Below are 21141 nucleotides of genomic sequence, written 5' to 3'. Positions count from 1 at the left end.
GTCTGTTAGTTCTTCCATTCCTTACGATGATCTGTGTTGCCGTCTGTCAGCGGGTGGTTACTTTATCACCACTGGTCATCCCTTCATGGGAACAAGCTCTGGGGCACGAAACCTTTCCCAATGGCTTCGCCGACCTTCATTCCGTCCTCTCGCCGCGAGAACATTTTAGCAAGGTTGCGTAATGGGCACTGTCGTTGGTCATCGCCATTTAAGTGGTGATCGCCCCCACTACTTGCTGCTCATTGTCATCAGCCTTTGATGGTTCGCCATTTCCTGAGCAAATGCGCTTTAATCACTTAAGTTTTAATTGTTCGCCCGTATGAACTATCGGCCGTTTCAACGAACGACGCTCGGGCTGTCGATCACGTTTCACGTCTTATCTGTCGTAGCATTATGGCGTAGGACAGTCAATCACCAATTCGGGACCTCCGTTGTCTCTCTGATGAATTTTGGGACCTTTCTCAAAGAGGAAGTCTTTTTTCTTCTTACCTCTCTTCCCTTCCATCGATTGCGCTTTCGTGTAATCACTTTTAACTAGTTCAAATTAGTGTTGTAAGGTTCCAACATGGCCACGTACGGACTTACTTGTTTGAGCCCTGAAACAAAACTAAAGCCAGCCCCATCTATCTCACTGTAATTGGTCCAAAATAGAGGGAGGTCAGTCAGTAAATAAGATGCAACAAGATTGATGACACTGCAGTTAACTCCTTGAGCAATGTGCATATTTCAGCTTCTCTTCGCTGTGTGCGCTGCTTATTGACATAATACTGGGAGCATTACCTGTTGCGCAAGAATTAAAATTAGAATAGATGGCTTAATTTTCATATCAGTCAGACCACTACAGAGAATGAGGACCACTGTTGTCAACAGCCACAGCAGTCAGTAAGAGCACAGTTCTTCGAAAACCATTAAATGGTCAAAATAAAACAGAACTATTTAGATGCAAGTAAAGGAAAATAAATGCACTAAAGAGTGGAGCAACAGAGGATAAGGTGGCACTGTAATACATGTATCTTAGCCGTTTCTTCGACACGCTGTACATTGGTTTAATGATAGCGCTGAGACAGTCGCAGTATGAAAATACGTGGCAGCTCAGCTACAGGAAACTGGTTTTGGTCGGAAGGTGCCTCAGCACTACAGCCGTTAACGTGGCGGGCATTGTGGTTAAAATAGTGTTTTCACAAGATTATGGAAAATTCACTTCTATGCTTGAATCTTGCAATGTCATAATCACGGAAGTGACACTGTGCTTATGTTCTAGGCGTCCTGGACCTGATAAGGTTAGACGAGATGAAGCCCTGGAAAACAGTGGTGGTACAGCTGGCTGCTGAGCTCCTCAGCACGTTCCTGCTGGTAGTCGTCGGGTGTGGCTCGACTACAACGGCGTAGTCGGAAGGCTACCAGCCGACGACTGTTCAGGTGGCCCTGACATTTGGACTTACTGTCGCATGCATCGTGCAGGTAGGTATCGCAATATTGGTCGCATTCTAGAGAGCAAGAAATGGTCACTCGTTAAGCTTGCTAGTAACGGGGGAAATAATAGTAAAAGTGTAGTGAGCTGCGTATCGCAAATAGAATTTAGGCAGATTCAACTGCTACTCACTAGAAAGTACCTGGTCATGGCGTGTTGGGGCCGCTCTTTCAGCGGCGTACCTCGATAGTAGTGGCGCAAAGTGCAGTAAGAAAACAGTGTGTGCTGGATGTCTGTGCTTTCTTAGTGTCTCGTTCGTGAAAAATGTCAGACAAGATGTGGAAGCTCGCAGGCCATGTAAAGGCTGTAGGAAGTAGCCTCTTCAGCTAAAATTGTCAGTTTTACTAAGTTCGCGGCAAAGACGTTGTGATCCGTATTGTGCGCATTATTTCCACGTAATTGAAAATGGCCTTAAATTGGTTATCAGATACAAGGTAGGATTTATATTGACATTACTAATTAAAATGTGAAAATACCCCCCCACCAAGGAATCGCATTGCTTAAATGTGGTGAAGGTTGTGTGTGGCGGTAGCAACTAGAGGTGCTCGCCTGTGCACAGTATTGAACTGTTCAGTCCCTAGGAAACGAAAATTTGACGAGATAATTAAATGTCAGCATCTTAACTCATCAAGCTCACTCGTATTGACCTTTCTGATTGCAGTTCTGTCAGAATAGCTTAATGGCTGGCCTGTAACTCATTGCCTTTGCTCTTACGCAAGTATTTCACACATCCGCTGCAGGAATAGCTTGAAAGGTTGTAACCTCTCCCTCACTTATCGACCTCAATGACAGTGAAAAATTAAACCGCGTGTACTTAATGGAAATTTGGGGAAAAAGCAATCGTCACCGAAGTTAATTTATCTGTAAAGAGGGAAGAAAGGGTTACATCTAAATGAAAGGAAAAATGCAAATGAAACTGGTGGAAATTAATTTTGAAAAGGGGTAAAGTTAATAAAGTAAATGTGCGGCCGTTACGTTAACAATTAACTAGCGGTAATTAGATATTTGAGATTTGGGGGAAATTACGGTCGCCAGTCCTAAGGACAATTACTATAGTAACTGAAGAAGAAAGGTTATTACACACAATTCGTACTAGAAGCGTGGCAACTGAAGGTTGACACGTGTAGTGTGAAAACTGAAAGTTTGTCAGAAGTAATAAATCTCGCTACACTCTGACTTAATTTAGCAAAAGAATTAATAAATCCGGAAAATCGAAAGTTAATTTAGTGACTGAAGTTGATAGTGAGCTTTCTGAAGCACATCGAAATTCAGTAAAATACGGTTAGTCTTGGACTACCTCAACAATCATTTCAAAAGCTACTTGAATCCACACAATTTAGAAATAAAAGATTTAACTTTGATCTTCAATTAAATGATTCTGAACAATTAATAGTAAAACTTAGTACGTACCAAGCTGAGCTGTAGTCACAGGTAAGCTAAAATACGGTAACAAAACTCGCACTCTTAATTTGTGCTTGTGTGATCTAAATATTGTAGCCAGCTATGAATACCTTAACTGACCTTTGAAATTAAAGCAGTGAAATCGAATGCTGCTGGCGTTTGAATTTCAACGACACTCGGGTTCATTCCGGAAAAGGGACCCTGCTTGGTAATGCAATTGGGACAATGAGCAACAAAGGTTCATGCTACGTTGCTGTAATTTTGTGATTTGAACAGTTTTAAAAGCTGAGGTCTGGCATACAGTTCTAAAACTTTACGTGCTTCCAGTCTTCCTTGCTGGTTGATAGGTTTGAAGCCGTCGATCGAGGAGGTGGCGACAGTCACTCATTGTCGGCCGTCGCTGTTGCAGAAGCTGGATGTTGGCGCGCCTTCTTCTCGACACCGTCACCAGGCGAAACGGGCTCTCGATGTGCGCCAGCTAATGCTTCCTGTCCGCGACACCGTGTCAAAAACTATCATAGCAAGTCGAGCGCAATTACATGCTGCCCAACCCCGAAAGCGCGGCAACTCGCGGGAGCGTCACACCACACATCCGCTCCACTGCACCACCCCAGCGAGACTCCCCCTCTGCCCGCGCTCCACGCGTCAGAGTTAACACTACCAAAGATCCTAAACACTTTCGTTCTCCACACGACCTATCGATGTATTCGTTCGATAGCATAGTTTTACCTAGGCCAGACCCAGCGTATAAATACAAATAATATTCACAAAACAAACCAACATAAATGCATAAATACATATATATATATATAAACAGTAAAACAATTACAATATATAAAGACACAGAAATGTCATACATTCAGGTAACAAAATAAGGAAAAATTTATAGTACAATAGATGGAAATAGAATATGCATTTCCGGCGTTACAAGGTGCCATTGCATGAAATGAAATGAGCGAGTGTCTGAATACAAGTGAAGAGTAGAAGTAATGGTCAGTGTCATTCGAAAAACGGCTACTCAAAACGCTATTAACACAAATAGTGAGATGACCGGTTTCGATCTGACCGATTTATCAATCGGTTCCTTCCATTTATGTGAAATTCGTTGTTCGAAAACATTATTAAACAGATCAGCAGTCGCAATATCCATTTGCGGCAAAACAGCGGAACAGTTTTTGTCGGAAGTACCATTAATACTGAGGCACTATTTCATTTGTGATAAAGCTGGTAGAGAAAGGATTAGGTTCTTTACTGGTAGAAAAGCAGTCAACGAAAACGACTTCACACGATTCAAATTCTTAACACCAGAGGTAAGTACGTCTTGGTACGAAGACGATGCACGTCTTCCTGAGGCAATTTTCGAAAATTTCTGTATGGTTTGGCACCTGGGATATCCAATAAACGAGAGTGAAGAGGCATTGCAAGAATATGACGAACTAGAGCGTATCCATTTCCACTCAACTTAAACTCGGGGTAGTTGCACCGAAATATTTGTATGGCTCATTTGTGCTGCAGGTACTAGTAGCTGCGCCTGTTGAAGTGGTTATTTCGTTCTAACAAGTTAGTTAAATGGTGAGAAGAAAGGACATCGCTTCAAAGCTACGCAGTAAACAGTAGGCTGGAATTTTGACGCGTTATGATAACTGTACAAGGCAACTAGTTGCCAAAGAACGAAGCCTTAAAGCAGTAAATAGTACAGAATACAGTTGTATGGCAACTGGATGTCGATCTGAGCAACAACTAATGGCTTCAAATAATCTTCGTAGCCTAGATGCTTCTATTGTCTTCCAATAAGGGCAAATTGAGTGCAGACCTACCACTTACATCCCTGTTCAATTAACTCATTTCTGCGCATAAAACGATTAGTTACACGCGGGCACTCGGGGAATAGTAAACAGAAGCACGCGATTCTAGAATGTTTCAGGCGTTTTAATGGACATAAAGTGTAAAGGCCAATCCCTGGTATGTGGTGAATACAGATCCCAATTCGGTGAGAGCTCGTAAGAATCAATGTACAGTCGAAGAACTCCGAAAACAAAACAGCCTTATTAGTAATGATACTACAAACTTTATCCATCTATACAAATTGTAAATTTGTCTGGTCGTTTGACAAAATGAAATGGTTTTAAAGGTAATTTAATGAAGGCTGTGAGAGGATACCTTGGCAGCCTTATGTTGTGAATGTTGCAGGCCCTGACACCCAGCGAGACGCCCCCCAGGGGGTCCACAACTCTTTCGTGGATACGTGCGTGGCGAGCACGGGGCCCCGAGCCATTGCAGCCTCCTTTCTCTCCCGGGCTGCATTTCCTTTCCCTTCCCCTCCTTTCCCCTCCATACCCCTTTCCCCTCGCCCTCTCCTCTCCCTCTATTGGTGTCCTTGCTTATGTTGGCCCCCCGCTATCCTCCTGGTTCTGTTGGTTTTACACTCCGGCTTTGTTGCATAATCATCTCCTCCTTTTGGCATTCCTTGGTCCCCCTCTGGGGTTTGACCTCCATTCCAAAATTTCTCTTCCGTAGTGTGAGCCATTTGGGGAAGAGCACCTTACCTAGTGTCTCCGACGTGTGCCCTCCTAGTACATTCCACCTTTTCTTTTACGTCGTTGTCTGATGCTAGGGTGCATAGCCAGCACGGTAGCCAGCCTGTGTGGTGGGGTCGCTATGTACCCTTTTGGTTGAGCCCCCTGAACACACAGGGATCACACTTCTGATACCTGAGCTGTGACCTCCTCATGCATGCCTTGGAGTGGTTGCTCGTCATCCTGGAGCATCGGAACTCCCGGCAATGGCCGCCGTGCCAGACGGCCCTTGCTGTGGCTGGGTGGCGCCCGTGAGGAGAGCCCCTGATCGGAGTGGGTGGTATCAGGGCGGACGCTATGCAGATGAAACGCATACGGGTCCAAAACTCTGGCCGCTCTTCTGCGGCCGTCTCTTTGCGTGGTACTGATTCCTCAAGTGCTGCTAATCTTACAACGAACCTTTCACTGAATGGGAATTTCTTTCTGCTCTATCTTCTTCTCACGATACGGCCCCTGGCCCAGATTCCATTCATAACCAGCTGCTTCAACATCTCAGTGCTCCACAACGGCACCATCTTCTTCGGGTGTTTAACCGTATCTGGCTCCAGGGTGACTTCCCTTCTCAGTGGAGGGATAGCATTGTGGTTCCTGTCCTTAAGCCTGGTCAGAACCCCCTATCTGTTGACAGCTATCGGCCAATTAGTTTGACCAATGTTGGTTGTAAGTTACTTGAACGGCTGGTAGCCCGTCGGCTCACTTGGGTCCTCGAATCTCGGGATCTATTGTCCCCTTACCAGTGTGGCTTTCGAGAGGGACGATCTCCAATCGATCATTTGCTTCGCTTGGAATCCGCAGTTCGGCAGGCTTTTTCCCAGCGCCGCCATTTGGTTGCAGTGTTTTTTTGACCTTCGCAAGGCCTATGACACGGCCTGGCGCCATCACATCTTACTAACCCTTCATCAGTGGGGTCTTCGGGGCCCACTCCCGATTTTTATCCGCCAGTTCCTGATCCATCGGTCATTCAGAGTTCGAGTTGGTACTGCTTTTAGTTCTCCACGGACCCAGGAGACGGGCATCCCACAGGGTTCTGTCTTGAGTGTCCTTCTTTTCCTCATTGCTATCGATGGACTTGTGGCCTCTGTCGGTCCCTTGGTCGCCCCTGCCCTGTATGTGGATTATTTCTGCATTTGGGTTAGTTCCTCCTCGATGCCATCTGCAGAACGGCAGCTCCAGGTGGCTATACGGCGTGCCTCTGCATGGACCCTCTCCCACGGGTTTCAATTCTCTCCTTTAAAATCGCGGGTGGTCCACTTCTGTCGCCGTACTACGGTCCACCCTGATCCAGAGCTCTATCTCGCTGCACAAAGATTGCCTGTGGTTCCACAGTTTCGTTTCCTAGGTCTTCTTTTCGACAACAAGCTCACTTGGCTGCCCCATATCAGACTCCTGAAGGTAGGATGTTTCCGTAAACTCAATGTCCTTCGCTTCCTTGCCCACTCCTCCTGGGGTGCGGACCGTTCCCTCCTCCTCCGTCTTTATCGTGCTCTAGTTCTGTCACGTTTGGACTATGGTTGTCAAGTTTATGGTTCAGCTGCTCCTTCCACGCTGCACGTGCTGGATCCAGTCCACCATCGTGGTATCCGTTTGGCCACCGGTGCCTTCCCTACTAGCCCTGTTGATAGTCTCCTGGTTGAAGCTGGGATTCCCCCCCCCCTTTCTGTTCGGCGGTCCCAGCTTCTGGTGTCTTATGCCCTTACTATCCTATTCTATCCTGTTCCCAGACCATGGACGTCGCCCGCCTGACTCCCGCCCTCGGGCGGGTTTACCGGTCGGGCTGCGCCTTGCGTCTCTTAACCGTGATTTTCGGCTTCCTTCTTTGTCCTGTCTTCCTCGCTCCCTCCCCTCCACCCCTTCTTGGTTAGTTCGTCGGCCTCGAATTCGGATGGATCTCCGCCGCGGTCCGAAAGATTCCATCCCCCCGGTGGTGTTCCGTTCCTTTTTCCGCCAAATTTTATGGGAGTTTCGGGATGCTGTTGTTTTTTACACTGATGGCTCTAAATCTGCTGATCATGTTGGGTATGCCTTCACGTCCTTTGTTGGAACGGAAAATCATCTACTGCCACCCTCATGTGGGGTGTTTACTGCGGAATTGATGGCAATTTCCCAGGCCCTTACCTTTATTAAACAATCCCAACACAACCGCGTTTTGTTATGTACGGACTCGATGAGTGGCCTTCTTGCTATTGACCGGTGTTTTTCGCGCCATCCCTTGATCTCTGCCATCCATGACCATCTCGCTGATCTTCACCGTGCTGCTTGTTCCATTGACTTCCTATGGGTCCCGGGCCATGTGGGTATCCCGGGTAATGAGCTCGCTGATCGTTTGGCTGGGGGAGCAGTTACTTACCCGCCGTTTTCTGTAACCCCTCCTGCAGCGGATTTACGGCTTCACATCAAATCCCACTTCGCACAGTCATGGGCCAATTCTTGGGAGGCTACTCCACTGTCTAATAAACTTCGTGCCATTAAGGTGAATCCAGGCCCATGGCGTTCTTCCTTTAGCCTCTCCCGCAAGGACTCGACCACACTGTGTCGTCTCCGCATTGGCCATACCAGGCTGACCCATGGTTTCCTTTTGCGTGATGAGCCACCCCCGCTATGTGGTTGTGGAGCCTTCCAGTCAGTGGCCCACATTTTGGTTGAATGCCCCCTTCTTTTGGCTCTGCGTGCTAAGTACAGGCTCCCCCACACTTTACCTTTGATGTTGGCTGACGATTCCCAGATGGTCTCTCTGGTTCTAGTTTCCTCCGGGAGAGTGGTTTTTATTCTCAGTTTTAAAGTTTTTAATCTCGCTCTGGTGTTGGGGCAGGGCGGTGAGTGTTTGGGTGTCTCCCACTGTAGGCAGTGTTCAGAGATTCCCGATTCACCTCCCTGATAGGAATCCTCTTTTCTTTCCCTTTTACTCTGTTTTTACCTCTTCTTTTTAAGGCTTGGTTAGTTTTTCTATTCCCATACGTACTTTCTGCATTATAGCAGTTGTACCTTTTCAGTCACAGGTGGTCTTGCCTATGCTGCTTCAGCATGGTGTTGGGTTCGTTCTCTTGCCAACTTCCCTCATTTGTTTTTACTAATGACAACGTGACTGCCCTTTTACGTTTCCCCTTTTTCCGTTTTATTTTTCTGACTATACTGAGATGTCCCGTTAGCAGAGTGGACTCTATTTGAAACAAGGGGCAGATGACCTTGCTGTTTGGTCCCTTTAACCTCAAACAACCAACCAACCAACCCAGCGAGACGGTCGCAACGCTGGGCGTTACAGCCTTGAATCGGCACGTGACGCCGACGCAGGGCTGCTTCGTGGAGATGGTCATATCATTCGTGCTCGTGATGGCGGTGTACAGCGCTGTCGCGGCGGCGGCAGCAGCAGGACCCTTCACTGTCGGCATGTCTATCACAGCCTGCCACTTGTTCGCGGTATGTCTCCCGAGCACCTAAAGTCCCTGTTCATGGGTAAGGCTTAATTTCAGTGACTGTTCCTTGCCTGCAGTTGGCTTCTGTGCTAACGTGGAGACTACGGCTAATAAATCAGTCGATTTGATCGTGGGAGTGCCTGAATTCAGCCATCTAGTTGGAGAATCGGCGGCTTATCAGTTGGCACACCAATTTAATTAGTAAATTGGTAAATGTCCTCAGATACCGCCCTAAATGTTCAAAACTGCCGTTTCTACCGTAGCATCTAGTTCAGCAGAAACTTTAATAGGCTCCTTTCATGGTGTAGAGAAACAGCGCTAACAGTTTTAACGGCACCTCATAACTTTGATCTGTGTTTACCCATGGTATAATAGCAGGGGAGTAGCAATAGGACATGCATGGTGAGTTGCACATTAAACGGTACTGCGTAATGTACGTTACTGCACATGTTCGGTTTTCAATAGTTTACTCACTGTTACGTAAGCACATTCACTACGGCTTCGTATGTACGATGCGAGCAAAAATAAGTTCGTGTTACTGGCAGTCAGCATTGAAGCTACTCCTGAACACTGCTAATTTTGTATGGAGATCAATGCTGGATGTTCGGCAGAATTTTATGCAGTCCTCAAAAGCAGGTCGTAATTTCAAGTAAATTGCCGTGCACTGCATATTAGCATTCCACAGCGGAACTTCCTCCTGTAATGCTGTGGCAACGTGTGCTGAAGTCGGACCAATTGTGCTCCACCCTCCGCCGCACTGCACTTGGAGACTCTGTATCCACGAAACTACGCTTTTGTCCAGCCCCTTTACATGGGGCCAATGCAACGCTTCTTCCATGCACCGTTCTTACAGGAGGAGACCTTCACCAGCAGCGCGTAATCCTGCAGTGTGACAGTCACGTCGAGCGTCTGGCGTAACTGACGAACAGATGTACCCTGTGTCTTCTGTTTAGCATATTGCGTCAGTTACAGTCCCATCTAGTAAAATTATCGTTCTTTCTTGGTTTCCATAGCGTTTCTTTCTATAGTATACTGTATTTATTCCAGGCAGTGGTTTTCTACAGTGTTTCCAAACTGGAACTTACATTATCGCGCTTCAATTTTGAACTAATCACGATACTCGGCAGCTAGTTCAACTTAATCTTATCCGATGTTGGATTTTAGATACGAACTGCCAATAACTACAGCTATAGATAAGGTTAATTATTTCCCAGCGTGTGAACTGCTAGTATTAGGTGTGGAGATCGTAAGCAAAACCACTGACGGATGGTCTTCATATTTGGGTTAGTACGTGACAATTGCGATACTTACGTCCATTAAATTCGGGAATATAAAGGTTCTTCCTGGTACACCACATACATTCTTTTAAGCCGCCCCCCCCCCCCCCCCCCCCCTGCGGGTCCGGGGTAAGAATAGGCTCGAGGTATTCCTGCCTGTCGTAAGAGGCGACTAAAAGGAGTTCCAACCGTTTAGACCTTCCATGTGATGGTCCCCCTTGGGATTTGACCTCCATTTTTCAAAATTCTACAGAAGTACGAGCCTTTTGGGGAAGGACGCCTTACGTGGTGTACGACTGGTCCTCAGTGCACTAAGACCTTGGCACTCAGCATTGTACAGGCGATGTAACCATACCCGCTATTCTTCAAATTGGGCCGAAACGCCTGATGGGTTGTACAAGTTACGCCCATAGTGCGTACCCATCTGCACCTACGATCATGATGGACTTTCCATGGCACCAGAAATCCAGCACGGTAGCCAGCCCGTTGTGGTGGGGTCGTCATGTACCCTCTAGGTTGTAGCCCCCTGACAACACAGGGATCGTACTGTCGATACCTGAGCTGCACCCTCCCCACGTCGGCCAAGGAGTAGATGCCCGTCTCCTTGGGGCATCAGGACTCCCGGCAATGGTCATCATGCCAGGTGGCCCTTGCTGAGGCTGGGTGGCGCCCGTGGGGAGAGCCCCTGGTTGGAGTGGGTGGTATCAGGGCGGATGTTCCGCAGATGAAATGTCAACATTTATCGGGTCGCTCTGTGGCCGAGTCTTTTAAAAAGAAAGGTACTGTCTCTGGTTCTGGTTCTCCTGCCCCTTCCGCATTGGCCACTCCCTGGGAGGAGGGACAGGCCCACTGGCTTGGGGCGAAGTACTTCCCCTGCTATTTGGTCTGTTCTCGAACCGATGGGGGATGTTCGCCACCTCCAAGCCCATGTTCTTTGTTCAGCACATTGAGGACATCTTCGGGGAAATCGAGGACCTCAGTAAGATTTGTTCGGGGTCCGTTCTTATAAAGACCGCCTCCGCCACACAGTCGGCGGCGCTCCAGGCGTGCGGCCGACTAGGGGACATCCCAGTGTCCATTGTCCCGCATCAGGCACTAAATAGGACGCAGGGGGTTATTTTTCATCGGGACCTCCTGCTGCAATCTGATGAGGAGCTCAGGGCCAACCTGGAGCGCCGAGGCGTGCATTTCGTCCGGCGAGTCCAGCGCAGCCCCAAAGACCGTCGCATCGACACCGGGGACTTTATCCTCGCCTTCAAGGGGGTCGTTCTCCCAGAGAAGGTAAAGGTGATGTGCTACCGGTGCGACGTGCGACCTTACGTCCCGCCTCCTATGCGCTGGTTTCGGTGTTTGCACTTTAGGCACATGTCATCACGGTGTGAGGCTGAGCCCCTTTGTGGCGATTGGGGACAACCTCTTTGTGAGAAACATACATGCACCCCACCACCTCAGTGCGTTAATTGTCCTGGCACCCACTCACCTAGATCCTTAGACTGCCCTGCGTATCAGAAGGTACAAGAACTCAAAACTTTGGATCGTCTCTCTTACTCTGAGGCCAGGAAGAAGTATGACCGCCTCCATCCCGTGCTGTTGACCACTTCGTTGGCCGCAGTTGTGTCCACTCCTGCCGCGGTACCCTCACCCCTATCCTGTCCCCCCTCCGCCTCTTCCCCACATCTGGGGTCTCTGCCTCCGCCTCCCAAATCCCTCCCTTCCAAATCCTCCTCACCCATGGCCCCCACCCCCTCTGCCCCAGGGGCCACCTTTCCTCCTCCTCCTCCTCCTCCTCCTCCTCCTCCTCCTCCTCCTCCTCCTCCTCCTCCTCCTCCTCCTCCTCCTGAGAAGCGATCCTCTTCTCAGGCGTCAATTGGGGAAACGTTCCGGACCCCAGCTTCTGACGTACGGCGTTCCAAAACGGACCCCGCGCGTGAGGACCTTCTTCGGGTCCAGCCCACCATCCCTGTGCCTCCTTGGACTTCGAAGAAGGCCTCCAAGAAAAACTCTCTATCCCCCTCTCCACCCCGACGCGTTTCGTCTGACGCTCCATCCGCGAGACGCTGCTCTTGGCCGTCCTCAGTTTCGCCGGGACGCTCTGCTGCCAGGCGTTCAGCTGGCATCTCGTCAGCGAATGATGCTGCCCCTCCTACACAACCCGGGACAGCATCCGCAGCTGGCGATGACTCGATGGAACAGGATCCGCCTCCCGCCAGTTGTAGCGTTGTTCCCTCAACACCTGGCCCTCTGCGGCCGTCGAGGTGACCAGCTCTTCCCCCATCTCGTTCCCCTCTTTTTTGACTAGCGATGGCCTTGTTACATTGGAACATCAGAGGTATTCGATGTAATCGGGAGGAATTAAAACTGCTCCTCCGCCTGCACTGTCCGCTCGTCCTTGGTCTCCAGGCAACCAAGTTGCGCCCGACTGACCGTATTGCCTTTACCCATTATACCTCGGAGCAGTATGACGTCACCCCTGTGGACGGTATCCCAGCTCATAGTGGGGTCATGTTGCTCGTTTGGGACGATGTCTATTACCATTCCATCCCATCGACCACCCCACTCCAAGCAATAGCTGTCCGTATTACTCTTTCTGCTTTTACTTTTTCAGTTTGTACCATCTACTCTCCATCTGCTGTTAGTTGGGCTGACATGATGCACCTGATCGTTCAGCTTCCCCCGCCGTTTTTATTGTTTGGCGACTTCAAGGCCCATCATCCCTTCTGGGGCTCCCTGCATCCTGTCAGAGGCTCACTCTTGGCGGATGTCTTCAACCATCTCAATCTCGTCTGCCTCAATACTGGCGCCCCGACTTTCCTCTCGGACTCCACTCATACCTACTCCCACTTGGCCCTCTCGATCTGTTCTACCACTCTTGCCCATCGGTTCGAGTGGTATGTCCTTTCTGACACGTATTCGAGCGACCACTTGCCCTGTGTCGTTCGTCTCCTGCACCACACCCCATCCCCACGTCCTTCGAGCTGGAACATACTGAAAGCTGACTGGGGACTTTACTCCCCCCTGGCGACCTTTCCGGACCACGATTTTCTCAGTTGTGACAGTCAGGTCGAATACCTCATGGCTGATATCATCAATGCTGCCAAACGTTCCATTCCTCGTACTACTTCTTCTTCACGTCGCGTCTCCGTCCCCTGGTGGAACGAGGCTTGTAGGGACGCTATCCGTGGTCGACGACGTGGTATACGCACGTTTCGCCGCCATCCTAAATTGGCGAATTGTATTGAATACAAACGACTCGGAGCGCAATGCCGTAGAATCATCAAAGACAGCAAATAAGCTTGTTGGGCCTCTTTCACCAGCTACTTCAACAGTTTCACTCCCTCTTTCGTCGTATGGGGTGGCCTGGGCCGGCTGTCGGGCATTAAGGCCCACTCCTCGGTACCTGGCCTGACCTCTGGTAATGAGGTCCTCGTTGATCCAGTGGGTGTCTCCAACGCCTTCTGCCGGTTTTTCGCGGAGGTTTCAAGCTCCGCTCATTACCACCCAGCCTCCCTTCCCAGGAAAGAGGCAGAAGAAGCTCGGCGACCTTCCTTCCACTCGCTGAATCTGGAAACTTATAATGCCCCCTTTACTATGCGGGAACTCGAATGTGCGCTTCAGCTGTCCCGGTCATCTGCTCCGGGGCCAGATGCCATTCACGTTCAGATGCTGGCACACCTTTCTCCGGCGGGCAAAAGCTTCCCTCTTCGTACCTACAATCGCGTCTGGACCGAAGGTAAGGTCCCCATGCGTTGGCGTGACGCCGTCGTTGTTCCTATACCCAAACCGGGAAGGATACACCTTCCTTCTAGTTACCGCCCCATTTCTCTTACAAGCGGTGTCAGTAAGGTGATGGAGCGCATGGTTCATGCTCGGTTAGTTTGGATTCTTGAATCTCGACGGCTGCTTACCAATGTCCAATGCGGCTTTCGTCGCCGCCGCTCCGTTGTTGACCACCTTGTGACCTTGTCGACATTCATCATGAACAACTTTTGCGAAAGCGCCAAACGATAGCCGTGTTCTTCGATTTGGAGAAGGCTTATGATACCTGTTGGAGAGGAGGTATCCTCCGCACTACGCACAGGTGGGGCCTACGCGGTCGCCTGCCCCATTTGATTCCTTTTTAACGGATCGAAAGTTTAGGGTACGTGTGGGTTCCGTATTGTCCGAAGTCTTCCTCCAGGAGAACGGAGTGCCTCAGGGCTCCGTCTTGAGCGTAGCCCTTTTTGCCATCGCGATCAATCGAATTATGGATTGCATTCCACCTAATGTCTCAGGCTCTATGTCGATGACTTCGCGATCTACTGCAGTGCCCAGAGAACATGCCTCCTGGAGCACTGCCTTCAGCGTTGTCTAGACAGCCTATACTCAGGGAGTGTGGCAAATGGCTTCCGGTTCTCTGAAGAGAAAACGGTTTGCATCAACTTTTGGTGACATACAGCGTTCCTTCCGCCATCCTTAAATCTCGGTCCCGTTTTTCTCCCATTCATGGAAACAACTAAGTTTCTAGGGCTCACGTTGCACAGGAAACTGTGTTGGTCTCCACATGTCTCTTAATTGGCGGCCTGTTGTAAACGTTCCCTTAATGTCCTCAGAGCTCTTAGTGGTTCACCTTGGGGAGCGGATCGCACTGTCATGCTCCGCTTGTATCAGTCCATAGTCCGATCGAAGCTGGATTTAGGGAGCTTCATCTACTCGTCTGCTCAGCGATCCCTCTTACGCCGTCTCATCTCCATCCACCATCGGGGGTTACGTCTTGTGACCGGAGCCTTCTACACTAGTCCTGTGGAGAGTCCTTATGCTGAAGCTGCTGAATTACCATTGACCTACCGGCGCGACATACTGGTGTGTCGGTATGCATGCCGACTGTGGTCTATGCCCAATCACCCCTCCTATCAGTCATTCTTCGCCGATTTTCTCGACAGTCAGTACGGGTTGTATGTGTCTGCCCTGCTGCCCCCCGGAGTCCGCTTCCGTCGCCTGCTTCGACAATTGGATTTTGCTCTCCCTACCACCTTCAGAGAGGGTGAGAGCCCGACACCACCTTGGCTCCAGGCTCCTGTTCATATTTATCTCGACCTCAGCTCACTCCCGAAGGAGGGTACTCTGGCTGCAGTGTATTGCTCACGGTTTGTCGAACTTGGTGCTGGACTTGCCGGTCACACCTTTATTTACACCGATGGCTCCAAAACTGACGATGGTGTCGGCTGTGCCTTTGTCGTCGGGGCCGTCACCTTTAAATACCGGCTCCTCGACCAATGTTCGAGCTTTACGGCCGAACTTTTTGCTCTCCATCAGGCCGTTCAGTATGCCCGCCGCCACCACCATTCATTGTATGTACTCTGCTCTGACTCACTCAGTGCTCTTCAGAGCCTTGGAGCTCCCTATCCGGTCCATCCCTTGATTAAACAGATACAGCAGTCCCTCCATTCTTTCGCTGATAATGGTTCTCCTGTCAGCTTTCTGTGGGTTCCTGGACATGTAGGAGTGCCTGGGAATGAGGCTGCGGATGCTGCAGCCAAGGCTGCAGTCCTCCTGCCTCGGCCAGCCTCCCATTGTGTCCCGTCATCTGACGTTCGTGCGGATGTTTGTAAGAGGCTTGTGTCGTTGTGGTGGGATGCTTGGTCATCCCTCCAAGGAAACAAGCTCCGGGCAGTAAAACCGCTCCCAACAGCTTGGACAACATCCTCCCATCTCGGTGAGAGGAGGTCCTTCTGACCAGGTTGCGGATTGGGCATTGCCGGTTTAGCCACCGCTACCTGCTGTCCGGTGACACAGCCCCGCAGTGCCCCTGTGGTCAGGTATTAAGTGTGCCGTGTTTTATTGTCGTGTCCCCGCTTTAGTCAATCTCGTGTTGTCCTGTCTCTGCCATCTACTTTACCGGATATTTTAGCTGATGACGCTCGAGCAGCTGCTCGTGTTCTGCGTTTTATAACTTTGACTGGCTTGTCCAAAGACATCTAACCTTTTTACTTATTTTATCAGCATGTTTGTACGGACTTTCTGGTGTCCCCCCCTCCCCTTGAGTTTTACTAGATTCCATGTGCTCTTACACTTGTGCCTGGGCGCTAATGACGTCTGTAGTTGAGCGCCCTTTAACCCCACCAAAAAAAAATCTTCCAAGCGAACGCCAAAGGCTTGAGATGGCTTGCGTTTGTTGGTGGCTAACGTCTAGGTGGCGAGTCTGTGTCGTTAAATATTCTAGTGACAGCGGCGGCGATTTCAGGTTGCTTCTGGCCAGTGAACTAACCCAGTGTTTCCCCTTCAACTGTTGATTTCTCCTTCGTTTGAATTCTTACCAGGATATGTGCTTCATAAGATAATGCAACAAAGATACATGTTTAGCTTTCGCTGATTATGGAATCATTCAGATTCGAATTAAGGGTGGATGTAACACTGTCTCGATATTTAAAAAAAATTAAAATAGCAAAGTTCGTATAGATCTGAACTGTTATTTGCCCAACACTACCGTTCGTGACCATTTGTACAAATTTTCGCCATCGTTGAACCAAAGCATAAAAAAAGGGCTACTATAATTAAAGGATCTGCTTCTTGTAACTATTTTCAAGCTGTTTAGACAAGAGGGCGGGTACGCTGTAATGGACATGCACAACGTACGGCAGCGGGTGAAATACTTAGATACCGAAGAAACTGACATTGCAAGCACTCCGCACAGCGGCTGGCAGACATTGATAAGATTTGAATCGAGGACGTATTGATAGCGATCAGCAAGATAAACGCTGTAGCGTTACCGATAAACAGCGACGCCTGTGTAACCACAGTCAAGAATCTTACGGAGCCAATAATGGGCACCCTCGAACGTCATTCTTCGCCTCCCAAGCGATTGCAAAATAAGGCTGGTCATGGGTGCATCTTGCACCCTACAGCCCATCTGACTGTTAGGACTTAAGAAAAGAACATACGCTGTTACGGATCAAATAACTTGCATGAAGTTAAAACAGCTTAAGCACAAGTCAAAAAGCAAGGTGCTGAAGGTTTCTGAACTGGGTTTTTGTGCAGTGGTTCAATGATGTCGCAGGTAGATACCAATGAATAGACGACAGTGCAAAGAGTGAGGTGTGTAGCGGACAGTTCAGTCAAGAATCAGTACTAATTTCGCTTTTTCTCAGTCACTAAATTTTTGGACACAGAGCACTACTTCTTGGTCTACCCCGTATAAAAGAAGTAATCGGTGACATTAGTGTTTATTTAAACTGTGTATTTAAATTTTCTATGTGGACTAATGCCATATAGAGTGAGTTTGGATCGACCTAGCGTCGTCCAGACGTATGATCACTTTTGTGTCATCAGTGAGTGGGAAAGAGTGGTGATGTTCGCACACCAGGAACTCTGTTACAATGAAAGAAGTGAATCATTGAGGTTAAGTGTATGTCAGACTAAACGTGAAGGTATCGTCCCAAACTAAATAACACGGAGTTAGAATGTGTGCTCGCCTTCATAACTTCAGCCTCGGGAAGATAAAACTGCTTTACGATGTCAGTTAAATTGAAGATTTTGTAGAGTACTACCCAAAAAGTTCCAACGATAGAAAATTCACTTCGTTCAACAGTAAGGCAAATCCTGATAGTAGCGGAAAAAGCAGCCACAGTACGCACCTGTAGATGACAAAGGATCTCCTACAGTTCAATAAACTGTATATCCCTAGTTTGATGGATTCAAATGTAAGGCGGAAATATCCCTGAGGTATCGTGCAAGACTAAATGACCTTCATTTTTTCGCAGATGCAGTATACTGGTGCTGGTATGAATCTGGCTCGTTCTTTCGGACCTGCTTTCGTTACTGGATCTTGGACAAACCATTGGGTGTGTATCCAAGGAAAAATCTGAAATGCATTAAGGGAGTTGTCAACAAAGCTGTCTAACGATGATACGAATTTGGTTTGTATTGGTTCGGCCGTCTTTTGCAGGTGTACTGGGTGGGACCGTGCGTAGGCGGTGTTGCTGCGGGTATCGTCTACCAATACTTCAGGTCAGAAGAGCCTGTGGATGCAGCAGAGCATAGGGCTTCTCCGGGCCAAGCTTCTGCCGTGGCCTCAGGAGTAGCGGAACGGCATGTATAAGCACGAAACAAAAATGTAATGCTCTCGACAACATGACATTGTCCAATTCCTGCCTGAACTTTGTGGACGAATGTATACACCTAATTAAGCCTGATGTTAAGAGAATGCATATTGGAACTCGCCTATTTCACTAGGCGTGGCGAGGACACATAATGTATGTAAAATTTTTATGATGTGAAACATTTATAATGTGAAACATTTATAATGAACAGAGATCTTACGCTGCAGTGGATGTTTAAATGTTGTTAAAGTTGAATAAATTGAGCATGTCGAAAACGAGTATCCGATGACTAGTGGAATCAGATGCTCCTATAGCTGGTATTCAAACGAAGGGAAATCCACCCGAATAATTTCCCCCCCTTTCCCCTTCAAAATAGATTACAGCCATTGCAGCGCGATCTCTCTTCGCATGCAACATAAATTGACATTCTTAACGTGAGTTAACAATCTTTCAATCACGTACGTACAGTAATTCAGCTGGACTTTTTAAGACCCATTCCCAAAAGGGCTCACCACGACGAATTTAACACAGCGACACCTATTAACTTCGTACTAGCTCAGAAGTAGAGAAAAAGTTCAGTTACTGTCTCGTAACCAGTCCTGTAAGTTTCGTGTCTTCCACAAATTAACATAAGGTATAATTTCTATTCTCGATTCTATCGATCGAAAACTTATTTCACTGGAATAACGCATTCGTACATTCTTGATCATGAGTTTACTTTCAGATAGACGTAAATTTTAAAAGAAAAGATGGATAAATGTCTCACAACAATCGTTGTATTGCATTACGAAGTAAGTTAATCAGCGACATAGTTACCATTCGTGTAAGGTCGAGAGAAGTACTTAACCATTAAACTTTCCATTCACATCGATAGTACATTTGTCTCAAAGATACCTTATGGATATCGGAGGGCGATAACACGCCGAGAGTACTTCAGGTGACAGCCTTCGCCTGGTAAATAAGCAGGAAGCTGCCTGCTTAACGACAGCGTGAAGATGCCGGCAGGTTATGGCGCTGTCCCTTGACATGAACCAGTTAAAGCCTACAAATGCAAAATGATCTCCACAACCACATACATAAGATAATAATTCTAAATATCGATTCATACAGGTATAACACATTTGGTGGTCATCCCCCCCCCCCCCCCCCCGAGGGTCCAGGGGTCAGAATAGGCCCCAGGTCTTCCTGCCTGTCGTGAGAGGCGACTAAAAGGAGTCCATCCCCCCAGGGGGTAGTTAGCGCCTGCGTCCGGAGACGGACGATCCCACGACCTGTATTTGTGGTCTTTTTGGTTTTTCACTTCTCGATTCTCCCTTCTTTGGTTGGTTCCTTTCTTTGTTCTTCTCCATCTCACTGTCTTCCTTACTCTTCTCCTTGCCTTCTTCTCCTTGCCTTCTTCTCCTTGCCTTCTTCTCCTTGCCTTCTTCTCCTTGCCTTCTTCTCCTTGCCTTCTTCTCCTTGCCTTCTTCTCCTTGCCTTCTTCTCCTTGCCTTCTTCACCTTGCCTTCTTCACCTTGCCTTCTTCACCTTGCCTTCTTCACCTTGCCTTCTTCTCCTTGCCGCCGCCGCCGCCGCCGCCGCCGCCTTCTCCTTGCCGCCGCCGCCTTCTCCTTGCCGCCGCCGCCGCCTTCTCCTTGCCGCCGCCGCCGCCTTCTCCTTGCCGCCGCCGCCGCCTTCTCCTTGCCGCCGCCGCCGCCTTCTCCTTGCCGCCGCCGCCGCCTTCTCCTTGCCGCCGCCGCCGCCTTCTCCTTGCCGCCGCCGCCGCCTTCTCCTTGCCGCCGCCGCCGCCTTCTCCTTGCCGCCGCCGCCGCCTTCTCCTTGCCGCCGCCGCCGCCTTCTCCTTGCCGCCGCCGCCGCCTTCTCCTTGCCGCCGCCGCCGCCTTCTCCTTGCCGCCGCCGCCGCCTTCTCCTTGCCGCCGCCGCCGCCTTCTCCTTGCCGCCGCCGCCGCCTTCTCCTTGCCGCCGCCGCCGCCTTCTCCTTGCCGCCGCCGCCGCCTTCTCCTTGCCGCCGCCGCCGCCTTCTCCTTGCCGCCGCCGCCGCCTTCTCCTTGCCGCCGCCGCCGCCTTCTCCTTGCCGCCGCCGCCGCCTTCTCCTTGCCGCCGCCGCCGCCTTCTCCTTGCCGCCGCCGCCGCCTTCTCCTTGCCGCCGCCGCCGCCTTCTCCTTGCCGCCGCCGCCGCCTTCTCCTTGCCGCCGCCGCCGCCTTCTCCTTGCCGCCGCCGCCGCCTTCTCCTTGCCGCCGCCGCCGCCTTCTCCTTGCCGCCGCCGCCGCCTTCTCCTTGCCGCCGCCGCCGCCTTCTCCTTGCCGCCGCCGCCGCCTTCTCCTTGCCGCCGCCGCCGCCTTCTCCTTGCCGCCGCCGCCGCCTTCTCCTTGCCGCCGCCGCCGCCTTCTCCTTGCCGCCGCCGCCGCCTTCTCCTTGCCGCCGCCGCCGCCTTCTCCTTGCCGCCGCCGCCGCCTTCTCCTTGCCGCCGCCGCCGCCTTCTCCTTGCCGCCGCCGCCGCCTTCTCCTTGCCGCCGCCGCCGCCTTCTCCTTGCCGCCGCCGCCGCCTTCTCCTTGCCGCCGCCGCCGCCTTCTCCTTGCCGCCGCCGCCGCCTTCTCCTTGCCGCCGCCGCCGCCTTCTCCTTGCCGCCGCCGCCGCCTTCTCCTTGCCGCCGCCGCCGCCTTCTCCTTGCCGCCGCCGCCGCCTTCTCCTTGCCGCCGCCGCCGCCTTCTCCTTGCCGCCGCCGCCGCCTTCTCCTTGCCGCCGCCGCCGCCTTCTCCTTGCCGCCGCCGCCGCCTTCTCCTTGCCGCCGCCGCCGCCTTCTCCTTGCCGCCGCCGCCGCCTTCTCCTTGCCGCCGCCGCCGCCTTCTCCTTGCCGCCGCCGCCGCCTTCTCCTTGCCGCCGCCGCCGCCTTCTCCTTGCCGCCGCCGCCGCCTTCTCCTTGCCGCCG

At 50.4% G+C, this 21141-nt stretch overlaps 2 protein-coding genes across 2 annotated transcripts in view; one reads left to right on the top strand and one right to left on the bottom strand.

Annotated features, from left to right (window-relative positions):
* The first annotated feature begins 1290 nt into the window (after window positions 1-1290).
* LOC124722445 (aquaporin AQPAe.a-like) lies at window positions 1291-18209 on the top strand. Its single transcript, XM_047247606.1, has 4 exons — window positions 1291-1364; window positions 8679-8862; window positions 17872-17952; window positions 18057-18209. The coding sequence occupies exons 1-4, from the start codon at window positions 1291-1293 to the stop codon at window positions 18207-18209; spliced, it is 492 nt and encodes a 163-aa protein (XP_047103562.1).
* A 1524-nt stretch (window positions 18210-19733) lies between these two features.
* The window catches only part of LOC124722443 (axoneme-associated protein mst101(2)-like), a 17558-nt gene continuing 16150 nt past the window's right edge, over window positions 19734-21141 (bottom strand). Inside the window, exon 3 of the mRNA XM_047247605.1 lies at window positions 19734-21141. This exon is cut by the window's right edge and continues 2836 nt beyond it. Coding sequence (XP_047103561.1) covers window positions 19734-21141 — 1408 coding nt within the window.

The sequence above is a fragment of the Schistocerca piceifrons genome, chromosome X (genome assembly GCF_021461385.2).
Source record: "Schistocerca piceifrons isolate TAMUIC-IGC-003096 chromosome X, iqSchPice1.1, whole genome shotgun sequence".
Classification (NCBI taxonomy): Eukaryota; Metazoa; Arthropoda; class Insecta; order Orthoptera; family Acrididae; genus Schistocerca; species Schistocerca piceifrons.
The sequence above is the reverse complement of the archived record's forward strand: the minus strand, read 5'-3'. Positions and strand labels throughout refer to the sequence as shown.

Bases quoted from the DNA above. Each gene is read 5' to 3' on its own strand.
- LOC124722445 (XM_047247606.1), top strand. From the start codon at position 1,291: ATGAAGCCCTGGAAAACAGTGGTGGTACAGCTGGCTGCTGAGCTCCTC. The intron at 8,863-17,871 runs GTATGTCTCCCG...ATTTTTTCGCAG, and splicing joins CAGCCTGCCACTTGTTCGCG to ATGCAGTATACTGGTGCTGG. The intron at 17,953-18,056 runs GTGTGTATCCAA...CGTCTTTTGCAG, and splicing joins GATCTTGGACAAACCATTGG to GTGTACTGGGTGGGACCGTG.